This window comes from Styela clava, chromosome 5 (assembly GCF_964204865.1).
Source record: "Styela clava chromosome 5, kaStyClav1.hap1.2, whole genome shotgun sequence".
Lineage (NCBI taxonomy): Eukaryota > Metazoa > Chordata > Ascidiacea > Stolidobranchia > Styelidae > Styela > Styela clava.
The window spans coordinates 5,210,722-5,231,501 of NC_135254.1; the positions used below are offsets into that span (position 1 = coordinate 5,210,722).

General features: G+C 35.7%; 1 protein-coding gene across 1 annotated transcript; it reads left to right on the forward strand.

The window, feature by feature from the left end:
• Positions 1 to 11,281: 11,281 nt before the first annotated feature.
• On the forward strand, positions 11,282 to 12,254 carry LOC144423060 (uncharacterized). Its single transcript, XM_078113255.1, has one exon. It carries the CDS (start codon positions 11,322 to 11,324, stop codon positions 12,252 to 12,254), a length of 933 nt encoding a protein of 310 aa, XP_077969381.1. The 5' UTR covers positions 11,282 to 11,321.
• Positions 12,255 to 20,780: the final 8,526 nt, after the last annotated feature.

Sequence of the window (20,780 nt, forward strand, 5' to 3'; positions counted from 1 at the left end):
GTGCGAGATTATTAGTCTTTGCATTCGATAATAATTGAGGCAATTGTTGAAATGCTTCTTCATCCATGTAAGGATTCCTATCAATAGTGAGTGAATCCAACTTGACACCATATTCAATGAATGCTTGATCCATCTTACTTATTTTCGCTGCATTCAGGTCACAGTCATATAGTGTGAGATGATCAGTCTTTGCATTCCCTAATAATTGAGGCAATTGTTGAAATGCTTCTGCATTCATGTAAGGATTCCCATCAATAGTCAGTGAATTCAACTTGACACCATATTCAATGAATGCTTGATTAATCACACTTATTTTCTCTGAGTTCATGTCACAGCAACTCAGAGTGAGATATTCCGTCTTTGCATTCCATGATAACTGAGGCAATTGTTGAAATGCTTCTGCATCCATGTTAGATTTCATATAAATATTCAACCAATCCAACTTGACACCATATTCAATGACTGCTTGATTCATCTTACTTATTTTCTCTACATTCAGATCACAGTCATACAGTGTGAGATTATTAGTATTTGCATTCCCTAATAAATGAGGCAACTGTTGGAATGCTTCTGCATCCATGTAAGGATTCCCATCAATAGTCAATGCATCCAACTTGACACCATATTCAATTACTGCTTGTTTCATCTTACTTATTTTCTCTGCGTTCAGGTCACAACATCTCAGTGTGAGATTATTAGTCTTTGCATTCCATAATAATTGAGGCAATTGTTGAAATGCTTCTTCATCCATGTAAGGATTCCCATCAATAGTCAATGCATCCAACTTGACACCATAATCAATGAATGCTTGATCCATCTTATATATTTTCTTCGCGGTTAAGCCACATCCTACCAGTGTGAAATTATTAGTCTTTGCATTCCACAATAACTGAGGCAACTGTTGAAATGCTTCTGCATCCATGTTGTGATTCCCATCAATAGTCAATGAATCCAACTTGACACCATATTCAATGACTGCTTGATTCATCTTACTTATTTTCTCTTCATTCAGATCACAGTCATGCAGTGTGAGATCTTCAGTCTTTGCATTCCATAATAATTGAGGCAATTGTTGAAATGCTTCTGCATCCATATTCGCATCAATAACCAATGAATGCAACCTAACACCATACTCAATGACTGCTTGATTCATCTTAGTTATTTTCTCTGTGTTCAGGTGACAGTGTGTGAGTATAAGGCATTCTGGACCACCATGATAAACCAATTCAATTAGATAATAATAACCAGGAGTTTCAAGTGCTGGACTTGTTATGAAAAGGTACCCAATCTTAAGGTTTCCCTGCACCACAGCTTCATTCAGGATTCGTAGATTCTCAGGGTCACAATTGATAAGATGCAGGGATTTTACCTGAATATTCTTTACGAAACCAAGAACATGTTGTAGGGAAGAATGATTTTCAGGATGCAATTCCAAATCGCTTAATTTCAATGTATGGAGTGAAGAACTATGCTCAACAACAGACATTACTGCATGCTGTTCTACTGGTTGGACTATTCTCAAATGCATCTCTTCTATTTGTGAGCAAACTTTTTTAATAACATCAGAACCACATTCGTGTAATGACATCACGACCAGTATATCTGAAATCACTTTTCCGTCCAATAATTTATTTAAGTAACCCATCAGGTATTCAGACTTGCTATGCAAGTTATTAGGAAGATATTTTGCTACTTTTTCTGAAGTTGATTTGTTGAGAATAATTCCAAAAATATGTTTTATAACGACTTCCATTCCTGGTTTCTTATAATTATCCTCCATAAACTTTTTAAATTCATCCAAATCAAGAGTGCAGGCATAAAGAGCAGCAAGTATCTCTTGTATACTCTCGTGAAGGAATCGGATTCTCATATCATCGTTATCCGCAACATACTCAACAAATCGTGTGTCAGCATCCATCTCAACAAGACCACGCATGTCATTCATGTCCAACTTGAGTGATCTAATATAGCTTGCAGTGAAAACAAATAAATTTTCTTTCATTCCATGATAAGCCAACTCCATGAGTTTCAATAAAGGACTTTCGACAGTTCCTCCGTGACGAGATCCTGAAAAAAGTTTCAGAACAGAAACCATCAGATTCGTTAATGTGCCAATATCACTTTTCTCTGAATTTTTCAACACTCGAACCATGTAGAAAAAAAACATTGGGTTTGAAACAAGACCAGGTGCCTCAAGTCTCAAATCAGAATACATTTTTCTTCCTTCAGGACTAAATAACTTTCCAGCAAGAAGTTCCAGTGTTTCATCCTCCCATCCCCCTAGGGTGAGATTTAAAGATGCTTTAAGATCTGGAGGCAACTTCCAATACATATTCCAACGAGTTGTTGACAAAATCTTCATACCGGAATAGATGTGGCCGGATAGAATATTGGCGAGAATAGTATTGGTTTCTGCTCGAGTGTCCATTCCAATTCTCTGATAACCTTTTTCAAATGGCTTCCTAATTTGGTCCAAGCCATCAACTACAAGTAAGATATATTTTGAATTTTGCTCGAACCATTCTTGTCCAACTTTATGAAGGTGTTTTGGAAGTTTTGAGCCGAGTTGTTGAACGAATAGAAGATCGAAAGCAGTTGATTGAGAATCACCTTGTAAATTAGAAACATCCACAAAATAGACCATCTTAATTTCGTCCGAGAAGTTCAATTTATTTTCCAGTGCTGACAATGCATATCTCATTGAAAATGTTGTTTTTCCAGAACCTGTGTCTCCCAACAACATCACACGTTTGACTGAGTTAACAGAATAAATCTTTGTAATATCCAGTGATTGCAAACTAGTCTGTTTGTTGGATTCCGATTCCTTGAACTCAGTCACCTTGGGAAGTATGAAATCATCCAATTTTGTTTTTTCTTTGGCAGTCTTTAATCTAGATTCCAACATATTCTTTGTATAACCTCTCACTACATCAATAAACTCTTTTGCCTCTGAACCTTCAGTAGGTTTTTTGAATGATTTCAGCATTCGGTCTCCGCCTTCCTGAATGATCTGCTCTTCCTCAACTTGATTTGCATCTTGAACATAAAGACGAACCACTTCTCTTATTCTTTCAATCACTGCTACATCATTAGTATTCGGACTCTTAGAATGTCTCCATTTCCACAGTAATTTAAGGTTGCGTTCCTCCACTGAGGATCTATTATCTTCTGTGATAGTGTCAACTTCATGTTCAGTAAGAGACAATCCCTGCCCTGATCTCGCAAACTGCTTGAATTCCTCGGATGTAAATCGCCTAATAACATCTTGAAAAACATCTTCAAGTCTTCCAAGAGGTACGGCTTGTTGTTCAGCTGTATAAAATTGCGTTACAAGATTCTCCATTCTTTGTGCAGTTGCATTTGGTCTGTTTCTTTCAACCCAAAGCCAAAACAATTCCTTTTTCTGTTCTTCAACAGAGAACCTGTGGTTTTCAATGACCGTAGTGACATCTTGCACACTGAGTGAAAGTCCTTTCCCAGATTGTGCAAAGGTTGTGAAATCTGAAGTTGAGGCAAATTGTCTCACACATCCTCTAATTACATCTTCTAGTCGGTCACTCATATCTCCGATACTTGGAGATACTACTATACTACACTATATAATTGGGGGAAGAAAAAAAACATGCAAAAGTGGAATTAAGGACTTTGCACAACCAATAGTTCATTTCAGGAATAAATAATCTAAAGTGCCTGCAGTAAACCAATTTTGCGTATAGGTTTTGAGAAATTCGCATTTTTGCAATAGTCTGATTCTGACAGCCAAATATAAAAATGGACTACCTAAAATCAAAACTAAAACAAGTACAGTTTTGACACCCAGACTAAAAGTTTGATCAGATGGTTGTCTCATTTGAAGAGTGGTACCTCTTTCAAGCGACCCCAAATTCATGTAAAATATATTTTGTGGAATCCCACAATCCAAGATTAGGTGCTCCCGAAGTATGCGAACCAAGATGGCGGACATCGGAACGTAACATGGGTAACAGGTTAGGGTTAGGCGATAATTTTTTTCCAATTTTCCTTATTTTAGTCCTATTATCAGTTCGAAGACTAGCCAAGAGCCTCCCGTAGTATTTATACCTAAAATTATGGCCTAACCCTAACCTAGTACACATATTACATTCCGATGTCCGCCATCTTGGTTCGCATACTTCGGGAGCCCCCAAGATTATGCTATAGGGCTATAGCAGCTCTTTATGTATCAGTGGTTGATTGCACATAGCCTTGTTTAGGATAAAACAAAATTTTACCCTTGACCCCACCTTATTGAGCAATGCCCAACTAGTAGATTTCAGTTATGCAGAGTAATAGATATTTATAAATAACAGTGGTGCATGTACAGAGAAATCCTCACACAAAAAAAAGGCAGTTTCGATGACCCAGCGACACCCAGGGTATTTGGGTTTTTAACTTTCCTATACTCTCGCGAGGTGCGGGTTGGCCACCCCGGCCTTAAATGAATATAACTTATCTTTGACCAAAAAAGGCCACAATACACAATACCATACAATACTGTACAACAAAAAAGAAATGAAAAAAATTTAGAAATAAAATATTTTTACAGGTTGTGAAATTTTATAAGAATCAAGCTGTTCATTTCAAAATTGAATTAATTAATTGAAAATCCAACAAGCTAATAAGATTAATCACAGCTGACAGTATGTGCTTCATAGCTTGATCAGCTGGTCGCCTCCTAAACCAGTAATTCCCAACCTCATTCAAGCAGCCCAAAATTTATATAAAATAAATTTGAGAAATCTCTGGCTCAAAGACTATACAACATGTAGTCACATGGCCCCAAACTAGCGAGACGAAGAAACATGAATTTTTCATGAAACATATTTCGTGCAATCTCTCGTCCGATGAATATGCTATAGCAGCTCTAAGAAAGAAGCTAACTAAGAAATAATACTCGCCTACGGGTCGCGCTATTAGTTTTGTGTTAAAAAAGTTTAATTTAGAATTGACTCGCACATAAGTCGCACTTAAAATCTAGGGATTTGTAAGGCCCTTTCCCTAGCTTTTTTGCATACGTTTGTTTTTTTTGTAGGGCTTAATATAATCAAAATAATATGTTAATGACACCTATGAGCGATAATAAGTGCATGTACGCAAGCGCTACGGTATCACAATCACGTCATAGAGCTTGCCAAATATACATAAAATCACCCGAAATAGCATCGGCGCAGACGATAAAAACCTTACTAGCGTCAGCGATCTCTCTCATATTGGGATCTTCGCGACGAGAAAACGAGATAGCCGTGCAGAAGACAAAGTGGTTTGGTCGCATGTGCGTGTGCGCTCATGAAACTCTCGCATCGGTATGTGTGTGCACGAGCGCATGCACCCTGTATGTCGAGCGTTAGGTCGCCCCTACGTATTTTTTTTAAATATAAGGAAAAAATTTGCGACCTATAGGCGAGTATATACGGTAAATATTTTCAGTTTTCAAATAAGATTAAACTTGCCATTGTGTGACTATATTCCATGAAGAGAGATTTATGTTTATTCGAACCTACCAAGCAGATTCAATAAAGATGACAATTGACAGTGCATATATGATTCTGCTTATCTCCTTCTAATTCTGTGGAATGTAACTATGTGCGGTAATCACTGTTGTATGGTTATTAAGATTAATGCACTGCACTGCATAACGATTCAAACGCTCCGCGAACTCATTTGAGACCGCAGACTCGGGTCGGGAAACACTGTATTAAATATTCCCATACCCAACAGACTAGTAACCAGGTACAAATTTCATCGCCCAGTTCCATCTAACTTAACTAAAAAGTCATAAAAAACATAGAATACTATAACAATATCATACAAATAAAATACAAGGGAACAATTGCAAAAATTAAAAATATAATTAAATCATTTGCACAGCTACATGAACAAGAAAGATATAAAAAACTGAACAGCCAATAATAAGAACTTGCAATCTCAAGTAATTTAAATATAAAAAACTGAACAGCCAATAATAAGAACTTGCAATCTCAAGTAATTTAGTTTTATCAAAATTTAAAGTGATTATTATTTGGAATCAGTTTTTTTTTCCAAAAATCAAAACATGTTATTTTCCAGCGGTTCCCGACCTCTTTTCCAAGCGACCCAAAAAGTTTCTCAAATAGCCTACTACCGTGGATTAGCAGCACAACATTCATATAAAATATATTTTGTGGAATGTTGCAGCCCAAATTTATGCTATAGTAGCTCATTCTGCATCACAAATGCTCATTCTGACATGCGCAAAGCTTCCACCAATCCAACTAAGAAATCAAATTGTACGCGGCGATGGTGTGGCTCATAGATTAAGAGGTCGTGGTCCACCATATAAGTAAGACGTCCTATGGACTTTTCTCCTAAAAATTCTATTGCTATTCAGTCACATTTCATTGAACATTGTTCAGAGTATTAAATATACGGAGCACCAATTCTGTCCAGTCACACTTCATTGATCAATGTTCAGAGAGTACTATCATTCAGCACTAAATAAAATATACCAAGCACCAATTATTCTGCCCAGTCACACTTCATTGATCACTGTTCAGAGTAATGTCATCAGCCAGTATTAAATAAAATATACCAAGCACCAATTATTCTACCCAGTCACACTTCATTGATCAGAGTAATGTCATCAGCCAGTATTAAATAAAATTTACCAAGCACCAATTATTCTGGCCAGACACACTTCATTGATCAATGTTCAGAGAGTACTATCATTCAGCACTAAATAAAATATACCAAGCACCAATTATTCTGCCCAGTCACACTTCATTGATCAATGTTCTGGGTAATGTCATCAGCCAGTATTAAATAAAATATACCAAGCACCAATTATTCTGTCCAGTCACACTTCATTGATCAATGTTCAGAGAGTACTATCATTCAGCACTAAATAAAATATACCAAGCACCAATTATTCTGCCCAGTCACACTTCATTGATCACTGTTCAGAGTAATGTCATCAGCCGGTATTAAATAAAATATACCAAGCACCAATTATTCTACCCAGTCACACTTCATTGATCAGAGTAATGTCATCAGCCAGTATTAAATAAAATTTACCAAGCACCAATTATTCTGGCCAGACACACTTCATTGATCAATGTTCAGAGAGTACTATCATTCAGCACTAAATAAAATATACCAAGCACCAATTATTCTGCCCAGTCACACTTCATTGATCAATGTTCTGGGTAATGTCATCAGCCAGTATTAAATAAAATATACCAAGCACCAAATATTCTGTCCAGTCACACTTCATTGATCAGAGTAATGTCATCAGCCAGTATTAAATAAAATTTACCAAGCACCAATTATTCTGGCCAGTCACACTTCATTGATCACTGTTCAGAGTAATGTCATCAGCCAGTATTAAATAAAATATACCAAGCACCAATTATTCTGGCCAGTCACACTTCATTGATCACTGTTCAGAGAACTGTCAGTCAGCAAGTATTAAATAAAATGGGATAGAATTTACATATTCATCCCAGAAGAGAGGAAAGCATAAGATGATTTATTCATATGGCAAACCACAGTAGCGACTTATACCCGTGACCTGTAAGGCCTGGTACGAGTCAAACCATCCCGGAAGGCCTATAAATTTTTAATCTATGAAGCAAAATGTGTACTATTTATTTTACCTATGGTCAGGGATGGCCAATATCGAATAGTTCACTATTTCGAATACATTCGAAATTATTTTTTTCGAATATCAAATTTCGAATACTTCGAAAATAAAATCCACTAATTGAGTTGAACTAAGTTCCAACCTAGCCAAATTACCAGGCATTTCATATTTGCAGATTATTGCAGTATATATTTTATATACCATTAGTCATGTTAACAGAATTAAATCAATACGACAATAGTGGAATCGATGATGGATTTGAATATTTGCGCAACACAAAATCATCCTAGTAAAACGCCATTACTTTTAAATACCAACCATTATCCAAATTATTTGTCAAAAAGCGGGATGAGGTATGAGGTATTTTTCCGACTTGTGACAATTTTTTCGTGAGTACAAAAATACGAATCAAAAATTAATTATATTCGGGAACTTTACCACACATTTTAAGTCTGCAGATCGCCGTTGTATGTTTGAGTAATAATACTTTCATTATTTCATAAATATGAAAATAGGAATCAAAAACTATTTATAATCGGGTAGTTTACCCCAGGGCTGGGGAGTCGGAGCTGGAGCTTGGAGCCATGGAGCCGTGACATTTTGATGGAGCCGGAGTCGGAGTTGAGCTGGCCATGATAGATGGAGCTGGAGCCAGAGCCGGAGCTGCCAGAATTTTCAGCGGCTCCAGCTCCTGACGATAGAATTATTTTTTTTTTTTACTTTTCTGATTTTTTAATAATTTCTAGGGTTGAGAAATAATAATTTTAATTCTATAATTTCTGGCGTCTCCAAACACTTAACAGAACTAAATAGTTGTATAATTAATCAAGTTACTATTGTTCTAAAGTAAATAGTGTTGGATTATATCACGGATCTTGGTATTTTTAAACGGCGATAACGATTTGGCAAGATCGCAAAAATATGAATCAAAATTAATTATAATCGGGCAGTTTTCCACACATTTTACGTCCGTATCTTGTCATTTATGTTAGAGATGCTTTTATTATTTCGTAAGTCGAAGCTACATTGAGTTACTTTGAACAGAATAGAAACAATGAGGCAAGTGCTGGTATCGGTAATGGGTTACATTTTTAGCACAATAGAAAATTATTTTCTGACAAGTCGTTTTTTTTTAAATATTATAAAAAAAATTATTCGCCAAAGCGCAGGAAAAAGTATAAATTATATTTTCCTAATCTTCCCAATGAAGCAACTTATTTTTCCGACTTGCGGAAGTTTATTGGGGTATCGTAACAAAACGTATGAAAACAACTTATTTAATATATGACACGTGTGAACATAATAATATTCAAATTTTGATTTCACTTCCATTCGCTCGCGGGATTGGCAAGAATAAACGCTTTGCGGGAAGGTTTTCTAAAAGTGAGTGCGTTTAGTTATTAATAATAACTTTACATAATTAATAATTTCCCGACGTAACTGGAAATAAATACGAAAATGGCGACAATATCCACCACGCAACCGTAAAAGAATGCTGTAACGCGCACTAAAAAATAAATATATATACCAAACAATCTAACAATTCTATTTTGTCGTCTTAAAAACACATGACAAAGTGCATACAATCGTTTGAAGATTTTGCTCGGAAACGAAACAAACAAACAGCTTGCGAAAAGTGACTATTACTTTAAAATTTGAAAAAGTATCGGAATACTTTGATATAGCAATATGGACTGATAAAGTTATTTTGTCGTGAAAAATAGCGGTAATGCATTCTGATATACTGTTTTCTGTGAAACTTAAGTTTCATGCTTGAGAACTACAAGCAGTCGCGGTCGTTAACGGGGTTGCACACTTAATTCATTTTTTGCTTTACGATCAAATTACCATATATATATATGTATACTAATATTTATTGATGTCGATTAGTGGCCAATGCAACCGGCTATTTTGCGATTACCTGATTACAACTCCTCACTGCTTTTCTTTTTCTAATAAATGGTATTTACTGGCAAGTGTTAAAAATACTTTTGTAGATAAAAAAAAAACAGACTACTTAAATTTCTCAGAAATATTATTTGCGAATAATTTGATTTCGGCGATCTAAAAAATCTCATTGCCGCTAACGACTACTAGTAAAAAACAAAACTATATTGCAAAGAGGGGCGTTTTGACTATTTGGGAATCCCTAAATATTATGTAATATTTCCGAATTTAGATCTGAAGTGTCGTATATAAGGTTAGGTCATCGGCTTTCTCAGCTTGGTTGTATATGACGTAAAATGGATTCCGAAAAAAATGCGATTAGTTTTCTTGTCTTCGTCTCATGAATTGCACCGCGATATAATGATGCGACGCGGTAGGTCACATGGAGTGTGTTCAGTGGATTTAGTCGAAATCGGGATTGCGCAATAATTGATTGTAGTACAGGTGTGGCTTGCGCAATACATCGGCAATTGTGGACAAGAAAAAAGCGATCGGCCGATCGCTAATTTACCTTTGTGACGTAACTAACAGTAAAGACCACGTAGACATGTCTGGGCATGTTCAAGCAATGCTGAAACATGACATGCTGGCTTGCATGCCTAAGTGTCGGAATGGCCAGTTGATGTATATTGTATACGATACAATTTCTCGCTTGTAGAAAATGCTCACCGAATCTTAATGCCATTCATGACAATATAATATTTCATTTTAAATAGTATTTAATATTAAATTAGAGAAAATTAATTTGTAAGAATGCAACCCTTGTACCATGGCTTGCAAAAGTAAAAAGTCCGCAGTGTTCAAAAATTTCAAAGAGAGTGGAGATAAAAATGCACTAATCTGCCAAGTATTAAAGAAAGATGGGGCCGTTTGCAATCTCAGGTTCATCAATAAAACTTCAAATTTGAAGCGGCATTTGGAAAGACATCATTTTGATGCCTTCGAACCTGTCAAAAAAGAAGACAGTGAAGACACAAAGAGAGACAGCGATATAAGTAGACAAACCTCTGTCTCAAGCTACTTCACAAGTCAAAAAGTGACCATTTCCATGACTAAAAGAAATTCCAGAGACATATCATACAGCTAGTGGTGAATAATGCAGCTGCACTTCAACTGTTCTCTTCGAAAGCATTCCTCGGATTAAATGGAGAAATGGCCAACAAATTGGGAGTATCACTGGAGAGACATGATATAAATTATAAGAGATATGGTGGTGAAGGAAGCCGAGTGTCAGAAAAGAGTGTTAAAGGATATATTACATGGGAAATTTTGTTTTTTGAAAATGGACGCTTGTACTATACAGAGAACTAATTATTTCGCTATAAATGTTCAATTTGTGGATTATAAAAATGAAATAGCCATCCGTACATTATCAGTACGGGATACACAAGCTCAACACACAAGTGAATTTATTCAAAAATTTGTTGAGGAAGTTCTGAGAGAGTTTGAAATTAGAAAAGAACATATATTAGCGATTGTGACAGATAATGCCTCTAACATGACAAAAACAATAGAGAAACTTAATGCAGATATGATCGGGGACGAGGTTGAACGTGATGATGAGTTGAATGAAGGTGAATCAGATGAAGCTTTAGTTAGTGCTGTAAACAGCATAACAGCTGTTCATACAATTGAGCACATGCGGTGTGCAGTACATACCCTCCAGCTTGCTATTCGTGATGGTTTAAAAGAAAAGCATGTACACACTTTCCTAAGTAAGCTACGTCAAACCTCAGTCATGGCCAGGACGCCTAAAATAGATGCTATATTGAAGCGTAGAACAGGAAAAGGTGCAATAATAGATCAAGCCACTAGGTGGGGTAGCACCTACTTAATGATTCAGCGGCTCTTAGAAATAAAAAACAGTTTAATTGACATGGCCAATCCAGACATAACCTTGACTGATTTGCAATGGCGACAGACACATCAATTAGAAGAATTACTTCGGGAGCCCTATTTAGTCACCAAAAGGTTACAGGCACAAGATTTGACACCAGGGTCTTTTTATAAAGAGTGGAAAAACCTCATTTATAAACTTTCACAATCCAGTAGTATCATTGCAGATGCTATAAAAGCATCTATGCTGCGCAGAGAAAAATGTCTCCTCGATAACCCTGTATTATTAGCGGCTATTTATGTTGATCCTATGTACAGGGTTACCCTAAGTGAAGAACAGCTCAATAGAGGAAAAGCAGCGCTATGTGATATAGCTGTTCGAATGCACCGTGGATCACGAGCTACACAACTCGAAGACCAATCACTCTGTGCTAGTGGGCCTTTAAGGAACTTCTCTGATTCTGGTTCCGAATGCGAAATAGATTTTGAAAAACACCTTGACATTGAAGCCAAACGTCGTCGAACAGAGAAGGAAAGTAGAAACTCAAATTCAGATCTATCACCGCTTTCCAAATTCAAAAGAGACTTCTTTTATGCTTTAAATGATGTAGAAAAAATAGATCGCTCATATAAGTTTGATATTCTAAAAGCCATCCCAGAATATCCAGAAATAGTTCAAAATGTGGCATATATGGTGACAGCATTGCCTCCAACCCAAGTTAGTGTGGAAGGATTGTTTTCGGCCCTGCGCATAATTCGTTCGGACCTGCGAGCCTCAATGAAAGAAGATTTAGTGGAAGCGATACTGTTCTTATTAAGAACAAATTCATTTTAAATGCTCGTATGAATTATGTGATGGCCATTCAATGTTCAATTAGTTTTTATTCACTTTAATTCCAATAACATTTAGTAATATACTGTATTTCCCGGCAAAAAAGACGATGTCTATTTTTATAGCTATCCAATAAGACGACAGAAAAATTGCTTTTCTGTTGGTCAGTTATGCACTAATATGCGCCATGCGGTAATAATTTTATATGGTTAGAAACAGATCTTGTTTGTTTGGTATAATCATACTCACAAAATTAACTATTCATAACAACGTGGTAATTTTAGGTTAAAAAGGTAGTGAAAATCATTTTGAATGTTGTAGGGAATATGACAAATAACAGCTGGCAATACAAAGTCAATTAAATATCATGATTTGCAGACCCTTTGGCGTCTTCGAATACATACGGTAATTAAAACTACTTTTAATAGGCAAGTTGTTATTTTTGAGTGTTCCAAAATTCCATGTACAGAGATTATTGCATTACACGTTTTCTGTCCTGCATCGACTGTAGTTTATAGAATAGTGCTCAGAGTGCAATTCTATTGTTCAAAAGCAATTTACCAAGTGAAATTTGTGTTACATACTTATTCACAAATGTGATTTAATTTAAGTATGGCCGTGGTTCGCCATATGTTTAAGCTCTTTTATCGGTTCCTATATGTAAATCTTTTCGTCTCAGAATAAAATATATCAACCCAAATGTACGGTCAACACAAATCATGTTTGAGAAAACATCTGCGAAAAATACGCTTATCAGTTGGCCACAGAAATCAAGCAAGCCTAGCTGCCCAATAAGATGCCTCAGGCCAAAAAATGGGGTCTATAACAGCCGGGGAATATAGTAATATAAGATATCCATTGAAACTCACAATATTAAGTGTTAACTTGATTTTTCATGATTCCCTTACCAAGTGTGTGATAAAATCATGAAATAAATAACAGTGAGGCATTGACTTTTTGTGAATGATAAGCTTAGCGGTACTATCAAATACATTATAGTGTGCGAAGCCGGAGCTGGAGCCAGCTCCGGGCTGAAAAAATGAAGCTCCGGAGTTGGGAGTCGGAGCCATAGCCCGAATATACTCTGGCTCTGGAGTTGGAGCTGGAGCCACACTGATTTTAAGCCAGCTCCCCAGCCCTGGTTTACCCACACATTCATTCTAAGTCCACAGATCGCCGTTGTATTTTGTAAATACGAAAATAGGAATCAAAAATTAATATTAATCGCGAGTTTGCCACACAATTTATGTCCACAGATTGCCGTGATATTGTGTCGAATATAATTAGTTTTTGATTCTTATTTTCGTACTCACGAAAAATTGTCACAAGTCGCAAAAAGAATTTATACTTTATCCGGCTCTTGGGAACTAATTGGGATAATGGTTGCCATTGGTTTGTATTTAAAAGTATGGACATTTTACTAGGATGATTTTGTGCTGCGCAAAATATCCGAATCCATGACCGATACCACTACTTAAAATGCCTTACCGTGTTAATTTAATTCTATTATCATAACTCAAATGTTGGTAAATCGGGCAGTTTACCACACATTTTAAGGCCACAGATCGCCGTTGCATTTTAGAATTATAATAGTTTTATTATTTTGTAAATACGAATCCGGAATTAATTATAATTGGGCAGTTTACCACGTATTTCATGTCCACAAATACCCGTTGTATTTGGTATTACCGGTAATACTTTCATTATTTTATCAATATAAAAAAAGGAATCAATATTTAATAATATCGGTCAGTTTACTACACATTTTATGTCCACAGATTGTCGATACAACCATGAGTTACGTTGAACAGAATTAAATTAATACGGCATGACATTTTAAATGCTGGTACCAGTCATGAATTGAATTATTTTGCGCAACAAAAAATCATCCTGGTAATGGATCGATACTTTCAACTATCGTTATCAGAATTATTTGCCAGAAATTATTTTCTAATAAATCGACTTGTTTTTCCAACTTGTGACAATTTATTGGATATCGTAACAATGACGGCTATAAATACCGTATTTCCCCGCTAATAAGTCCACATGGCAAATAGGACAATGTCTATTTTTAGCACTCAAAAAAGGGGTTTTTCCATATAGACCTCCAATAAGACTGGTAGAAAAATTGTGTCCCTGTGATAAGCGCTAATAATTTTATATGTTTAGAACCAGATCATGTTAGTTTGGTAGAATCATACTCACAGAATTAACTATTTTTAACAAATTTAGCGGTAAATTTAAGTTGTAAAGCGGCAATCATTTTAGACAACCTATTAACCCGAATGTCGAAATAATTTTGGAATGTGATAAGTACTACACTGTACGTCCACAGGTTCACAGCTGTGTTTTCCTATCCCTGTCGTATTCTGCTGAATCGGCAAAACGAAAGGCTCACTTTATCTCGGTGGCCGTGTTTCTCTTTAAAGTAACGATAACCAGCCTGCGATTAAATATCATGATTGGCAGACCCTAAGACCCAAATATAAGGTTACACAAATCATGCTTGGGAAGACTCATGCGAATAATAAGCAGGCCACATAGAAATAAAATAAACATACTTTCTCAATTTTTCGACGTAATGGAAATGAATTTGTAAATCAAAGGCCACGTACACGAATGTCGGCAATGTCCACCCACGCAAACGTGCAAATGTGTCGCAACACTATGCGACGTACGGTCGCACAGAATATAAACAATCAAAAGGCCGATTCTATTTCATCGTCATTACAATAAGTGAAACAGCGTAAAAAGTCGTTTGAAGATTCCCGTTAAAAGGAAACACCACGTTTACGGCCAAAAATGGCTACTATTCGGAATTATTCGAAAATCAGCCGAAAAGGTATTCGAATACTTTGATATTCGAATATTCGATTCGTTTTGGACAACCCTGCCTATGGTAACTACTAGTTTATTTAGGAACTACTGGGTGAATATTGCTCGTGGAACAAAAAGTCTGTATATGCTAATACCTAACTCCTAGGCTGGTATAACGAAAAGATATCCATAACATGACAAGGTGAAAGATCTGATTTACTTTTCTTGATCAAAGTATCTCTGACTAGAACAAACTCCTGTAATATCCATGTTTGCAGATAGTTTTCCAGTAAGAGGCATTACAGATACCTAAATCGACCATTAATTGCGTTGAAGCAATAATTAATTTGACCCTTTATGTGAGGGAATTTACTAAAAGCAAGGTCCCACGCACTCGGAAATGGAAAATATATCTCTGAGTGAAGTTTCGGGCGACCATTAAAGTGTCAACTACTAAGACTACAAAGCAGTGGTTCCCAACCACTGATACATCTAACATATGTTTTTTTAAACTGACGCTAATTGTTCGAATTTGATCCCAATTAGTTTCTATTCCCAAAGTAGAGCACTTGCATAAAAAATTCAGTAAAACAAAATTATACAGGTACAATAAAAAGATCAAAAAATATCACCCACATTTACATTGTTAATCCAATTTCAAGCTGTATTGTCCATTTTGTTTACCATGTTGTGATTAGCAGAGTAGATTTAAAGATTAGGTTTATTTTAATTTACAGATTAGGCATATAAACAAAAAATTTAAAATAGATACACACACTCCTCTACCCATATATGCACCCAAATGCCACTGCCCCAATGCACAAAAATATATACACCTGAACAGACACAATTCCTCACATATCTAAGTTTTCAATAATTTCGTTTATTAAATATGAAATCAAGAGATTTGCACTACAGTATTACATTTGTTCGATTTGTTATAATTATGGCATAACAGATTTATGTATCAGATCATCCATGTGTTCAAAGAGAAGTAATTCCTCTCTTTGAGCACTGGTCATCTGGTTCAAAGTCCCAATCAATTTGCACTTATACTACTTTGCCAATTTCATCGTATTGGACTGAATTCCCATTTGTACAAATTGTAAAGTATTTCATTGAGCTATCTTTGTCAACTTTCTTCTCCCAATAACAATATAATATATTCAAATCCCGATATAAGGTCATATTCCCATTCTATCTTCTACTACACTGAAGTGCACAAATGCTTCCACCAAGCTAACTAACTAAGAAATCATAAAGTATAAACTAAGTAAATATTTTTGCATTGCATATGATTGTAGAAAAATAAAACAGTTGTATAAACAATTAATTATACATACTGACATTTGAAATCTGATGTTGATAATCCAGTATTCGTCCATATCCATTTGTATTGAATATTGTCCACATTCCATCATAAGCATTGTATGATATTGCAGATAAATAATTATTTATTTTATATTAGCATGGAAAAACAGAGGATTTCAAAAAATTAGACGGAAAATTTGAAAACCTATCATGCTACTAGTATTTTCTTTTTTTCCTGTCTCTGTTATGCAAACAAGCCTTTTGGCAGATTAATTTCATACAAACTAAGCTTATGTGATAAATTTCACACATTAGAAATTTATGTTGACAAAATATATGTTATTTAATGCAAGATCTGCATTTGTTTGCTGGCCATTAACTGTTCCCAATTTGGAGATATGATTGACAATGATACATGGAATGTGTCTCTTACATCCAGCCTACTTAGATATTTCGTTTGTGTAATTGTCAATATTCAAACCTGGCCTCAAATATGATGTCAGGAAAGGTAACAATGCCTCTAATCTAATCTCAGATCTTTTGGAATTTTGTCTCATTGCAGATTATCACCAGAATATACCGGTGAGGCGGTGTTAACAGTATAAATTTCATATTAATACCAAGCAAGATTAAATTTACAGAATATGATAGTAGCATCCAATGATATAGTATAGTCAAATCCAAATACATAAATATTATATTTGTCAAATTGCCAAGCAATAAGCATGCAATTAGTAAAAATTTGCTTACAATTAACCAAGGCAACATCTGTGTTGAAGGAATCAATATACATTAATACATAACCAAAGATGTGGAGGCAAAAACTTTAACACTCAAACATCACTGACTATTAGAGGTAGGATCGGGCCCAAAAGTTCCAGCCCGATCCAGGCCCGTGGGTATTAAACCCGAACTAAGCCCGACTAGTTAAACTGGATTTGTAGGCCCGAGACCGAAATTTCATATTTCTTTAGGAGTTCTTTGAATTGTCATTGCAAGAGTTTAGTACAGTATGTGTCATGTTGATGAGGCAACTTATTTTTTTTGCCAGACTACAGTCTCTCGTGGCCAAAACGCCTGATTTAGAAAAAAAGTCAATGATAGAGTAGCCCGACCCAGCCTGAAGTTCGGTCAAGTCGGGCTTCAGATCTTAGCTCTACTGACTATATGCTGAATAATACAATTAGTTTGAACCATGAGACTCTTTGAAATTCATGGAAGAGAAGGGTTATAATTTACCTAATAACAAAAATGGAATCACTTGATTATTATACTATACCAAGGACTTTCTGGAAATCTTTTTCATAGTACGCAAAAACCTCTTACTGTCTTAGCATACACCAGAATAATGCTTATCTTTTATCAATATATTACCATTTTTATTATTTTTTTTAATGTATAAAACTGCCTCCAGCCTCTTAGTATCAGTAGCGTGCGCAACGACTTTGTATATATTTAAAACTTCCCTTGGCTTCTGAATTCATTAATATTGTCCGGTATGTTTACTCGAATGCGCTACTGCGCCGGGAAACCAATAGTCCGTAGCGCAGCCATGGAAACACTTTTCTTTTTGGCGTTTTTGCCAAATAAATTCCAATGCCGAACAGAATTTCCGTATAGAGATTTTAGTGTCGAATTAGTATAAATTACCCCAATATTTTTTTTTATATTATGATTTAACAGTTTCATAATTTTTAACCACATTCACCACAAGTTCAAGTAGTAGAAGTAAAAATTAAACTATAAAACCATACCATCACCAGAATTTTGTATCATATGTAATCCAATGTAAGTCCACCGAAAATAAGTTAATCCATATTATCATACAGCTGTACAGTCGTCATCCAATTTGTGTACCGTTATACATTTTGTATATATTTACCAGTAATTAAACGGATTAGTTAATATTTTGCATGGAAATTATAAAGTAGAAAAATTAGACGGAAAATCAGAAAACAACCAAAGTAGGTGTTTTGGCATTTTCTATTCAGTATCTATGTATTAATATTTAATCTGAATTATTCATAAGTTTCGACATTTGAATATTCTCATAAACTGATAAAAGAGCCTATTCATCAAATCTGGTGTTGCATGAAAATTGTCACATTATGATGGATCTACGTACAGACGTATGAGATCATCCATGTATCAGTCAAAAATGCACCGTTTATTATTCTTTGCAAAATGCAATAAATTTGATATTGACATAACTGATCAGACCGCCGTCGGGTGCGGACGTGAAATATCGACGGTGGAATAGCTACTGGAGTAAGAAATATTTGGACGAAAACTTGGAAAGCCGGACGAATATAAACCCTACTGAGAAGATACATACAAACTTAAATCAAAACGATGCTGTTGGATATAGTACCGAAACGATACGGATCAGTTCACATCAGACCATGCTGCCTGCGTGGAGTTTATCATGGAGAATGAAGCTGGGAATAACACGAACAGTTAAAGTCAAATGTAACGGATATTTGATGATGGATTCCATAAAAAAGACTAGCCTACTTACACAAAGCACATGAATTTTGATTAAAACTAAAGTTGGAACGCCAGGGCGTGGAATGCTCTTGTCATAGTTTACTTGGTTTGTTGTTGTTTACTTTTACGCTGCTTTTATTATTGTTGTTTATCGTCCGGTATTAGTTGAGTGCATTTGTAATCAAATCAATTTTATCACATATTGCGCACCGTTTGTTTGTTTGTTGTGTTCTACAATTCTCGCTAGTCCCTTGTACAGATATAGTAGAAATTACACTCCATGTTGAAACTCCACAGTCAAGTATTTACGCCCGGATTATTTTTCGTGTCTCTCTTTTTTATTTAAATTCACTTCAATGTGTTGTTTGCTGTGTGGGGTAAGTGGGCACGTGCACCAGCACGTCTTAAATCTTTTTTAGATTTTGCCCACTTTCCTGATTTTCCGTACATTTGTTTGTTTTGCCCTGTATTGCCTATTTGTTTTGTTGTAACGGAAAATTGAAATAAACACTTACTTACACTTACTTGTTTAGTCTTTCGGCCTATTGTACCGGTACCGGTATCTACCGTACCTGTTTACAGGTTTACCAGTAATCTATTTTGACTACCGGTACCGTATTTTTCTATTACGGTACTTGATAGGATTTCTCTCCATTATATTGGAAGAGATTCCCATGCTTGCTTCAACTCACTGATTCATTTGAAATTGAACATTTCAGCATTTATTTTCAGTATTCCATAAACTTCTTTTTCTAAAACTACCCTACTCATTGTAATATTTTGTAATTGTGGATAAATTCTCCTGGATAGGACACGATACCGGTATCGAGTTAGTTCCATTTTATTCTTATCTAAGATTAATGGATTATGCCAAATAATCTCCGAGTACCTGTAGTCCGGTACCGGTACCACCTTCGTTGGTTATTCAATTAACAGCGGTTGCCATGGCCAACGGCCGGCCATTTTGTACTATCTTTTATTTAACACTGTAACAGTTTCGCATATTAGTCACATAACAATCAAAAACTATCTAAAAGGAATCTCTCTATCAATGTATGTTTTTGCTAGCAAACATCTGCTACTGGGTATTAGCGTACCGTACCCAAATTATCACAAAAAATCAGCACACAATAAGGTAGAAATTTTAAAAGGTAAGATTTCCCCAACGGCCGGCAACCAACTTGCCTAGAGTTAAACAAGTTCATGAACGCCATCTTGTGCCACATTTGGAAAACTCGAAACAATGGTGTCTTATGGGAAATTTTCGTTGTGTTGTTGTACCGAATCGAATAAGTCCGCTGCTATAAGGGCTAGAATGAAACTGAAGGGTGGATTTTAAACTTTAAGATATATGCTATCTAAATATTTAGCGCATTGAAGAATAAAAAACTATCGAGTGCGTTAAATTTGACCACAAACACAGCGTAGAAACATTTTTGGTCATTTTTTCAAAGATTTTATAGTGATACGCCAATTTGAGGCTGTAAAATGACTCCGCAACAATCCTACAATGTCATTTGTTCTTCTAGCGCAGCTTAGAGCTGAGCGGTAGGGCATTATAGGGCTTGACAGACGAAAAATGTTAACCAGAAAATAGAAACGGCCATTGAAGCAAAGTTGGGTCGGCCGGTAATTTCGACGAATAAATACAACTTTTCATCTGTGACGTCATAAGGAACGCCATTGTCAAATGATTAATTATGACGATGGGAATGGCCAATTTACTTCGAAAGCAACTCGGAACCGGTATACTTGTCTTCAAAGACGATTTAATGTACTATAAATGTAATTTGGCGAACATGAAAGGATATAAGCATGTACGGCTAAGATTCTACTTGAAAACGCGACCTTCCAAATTTTTCTACCTAAAATATTAGTGAAAATAATAGGTATGTTTCAACAATTGTGTTGGAA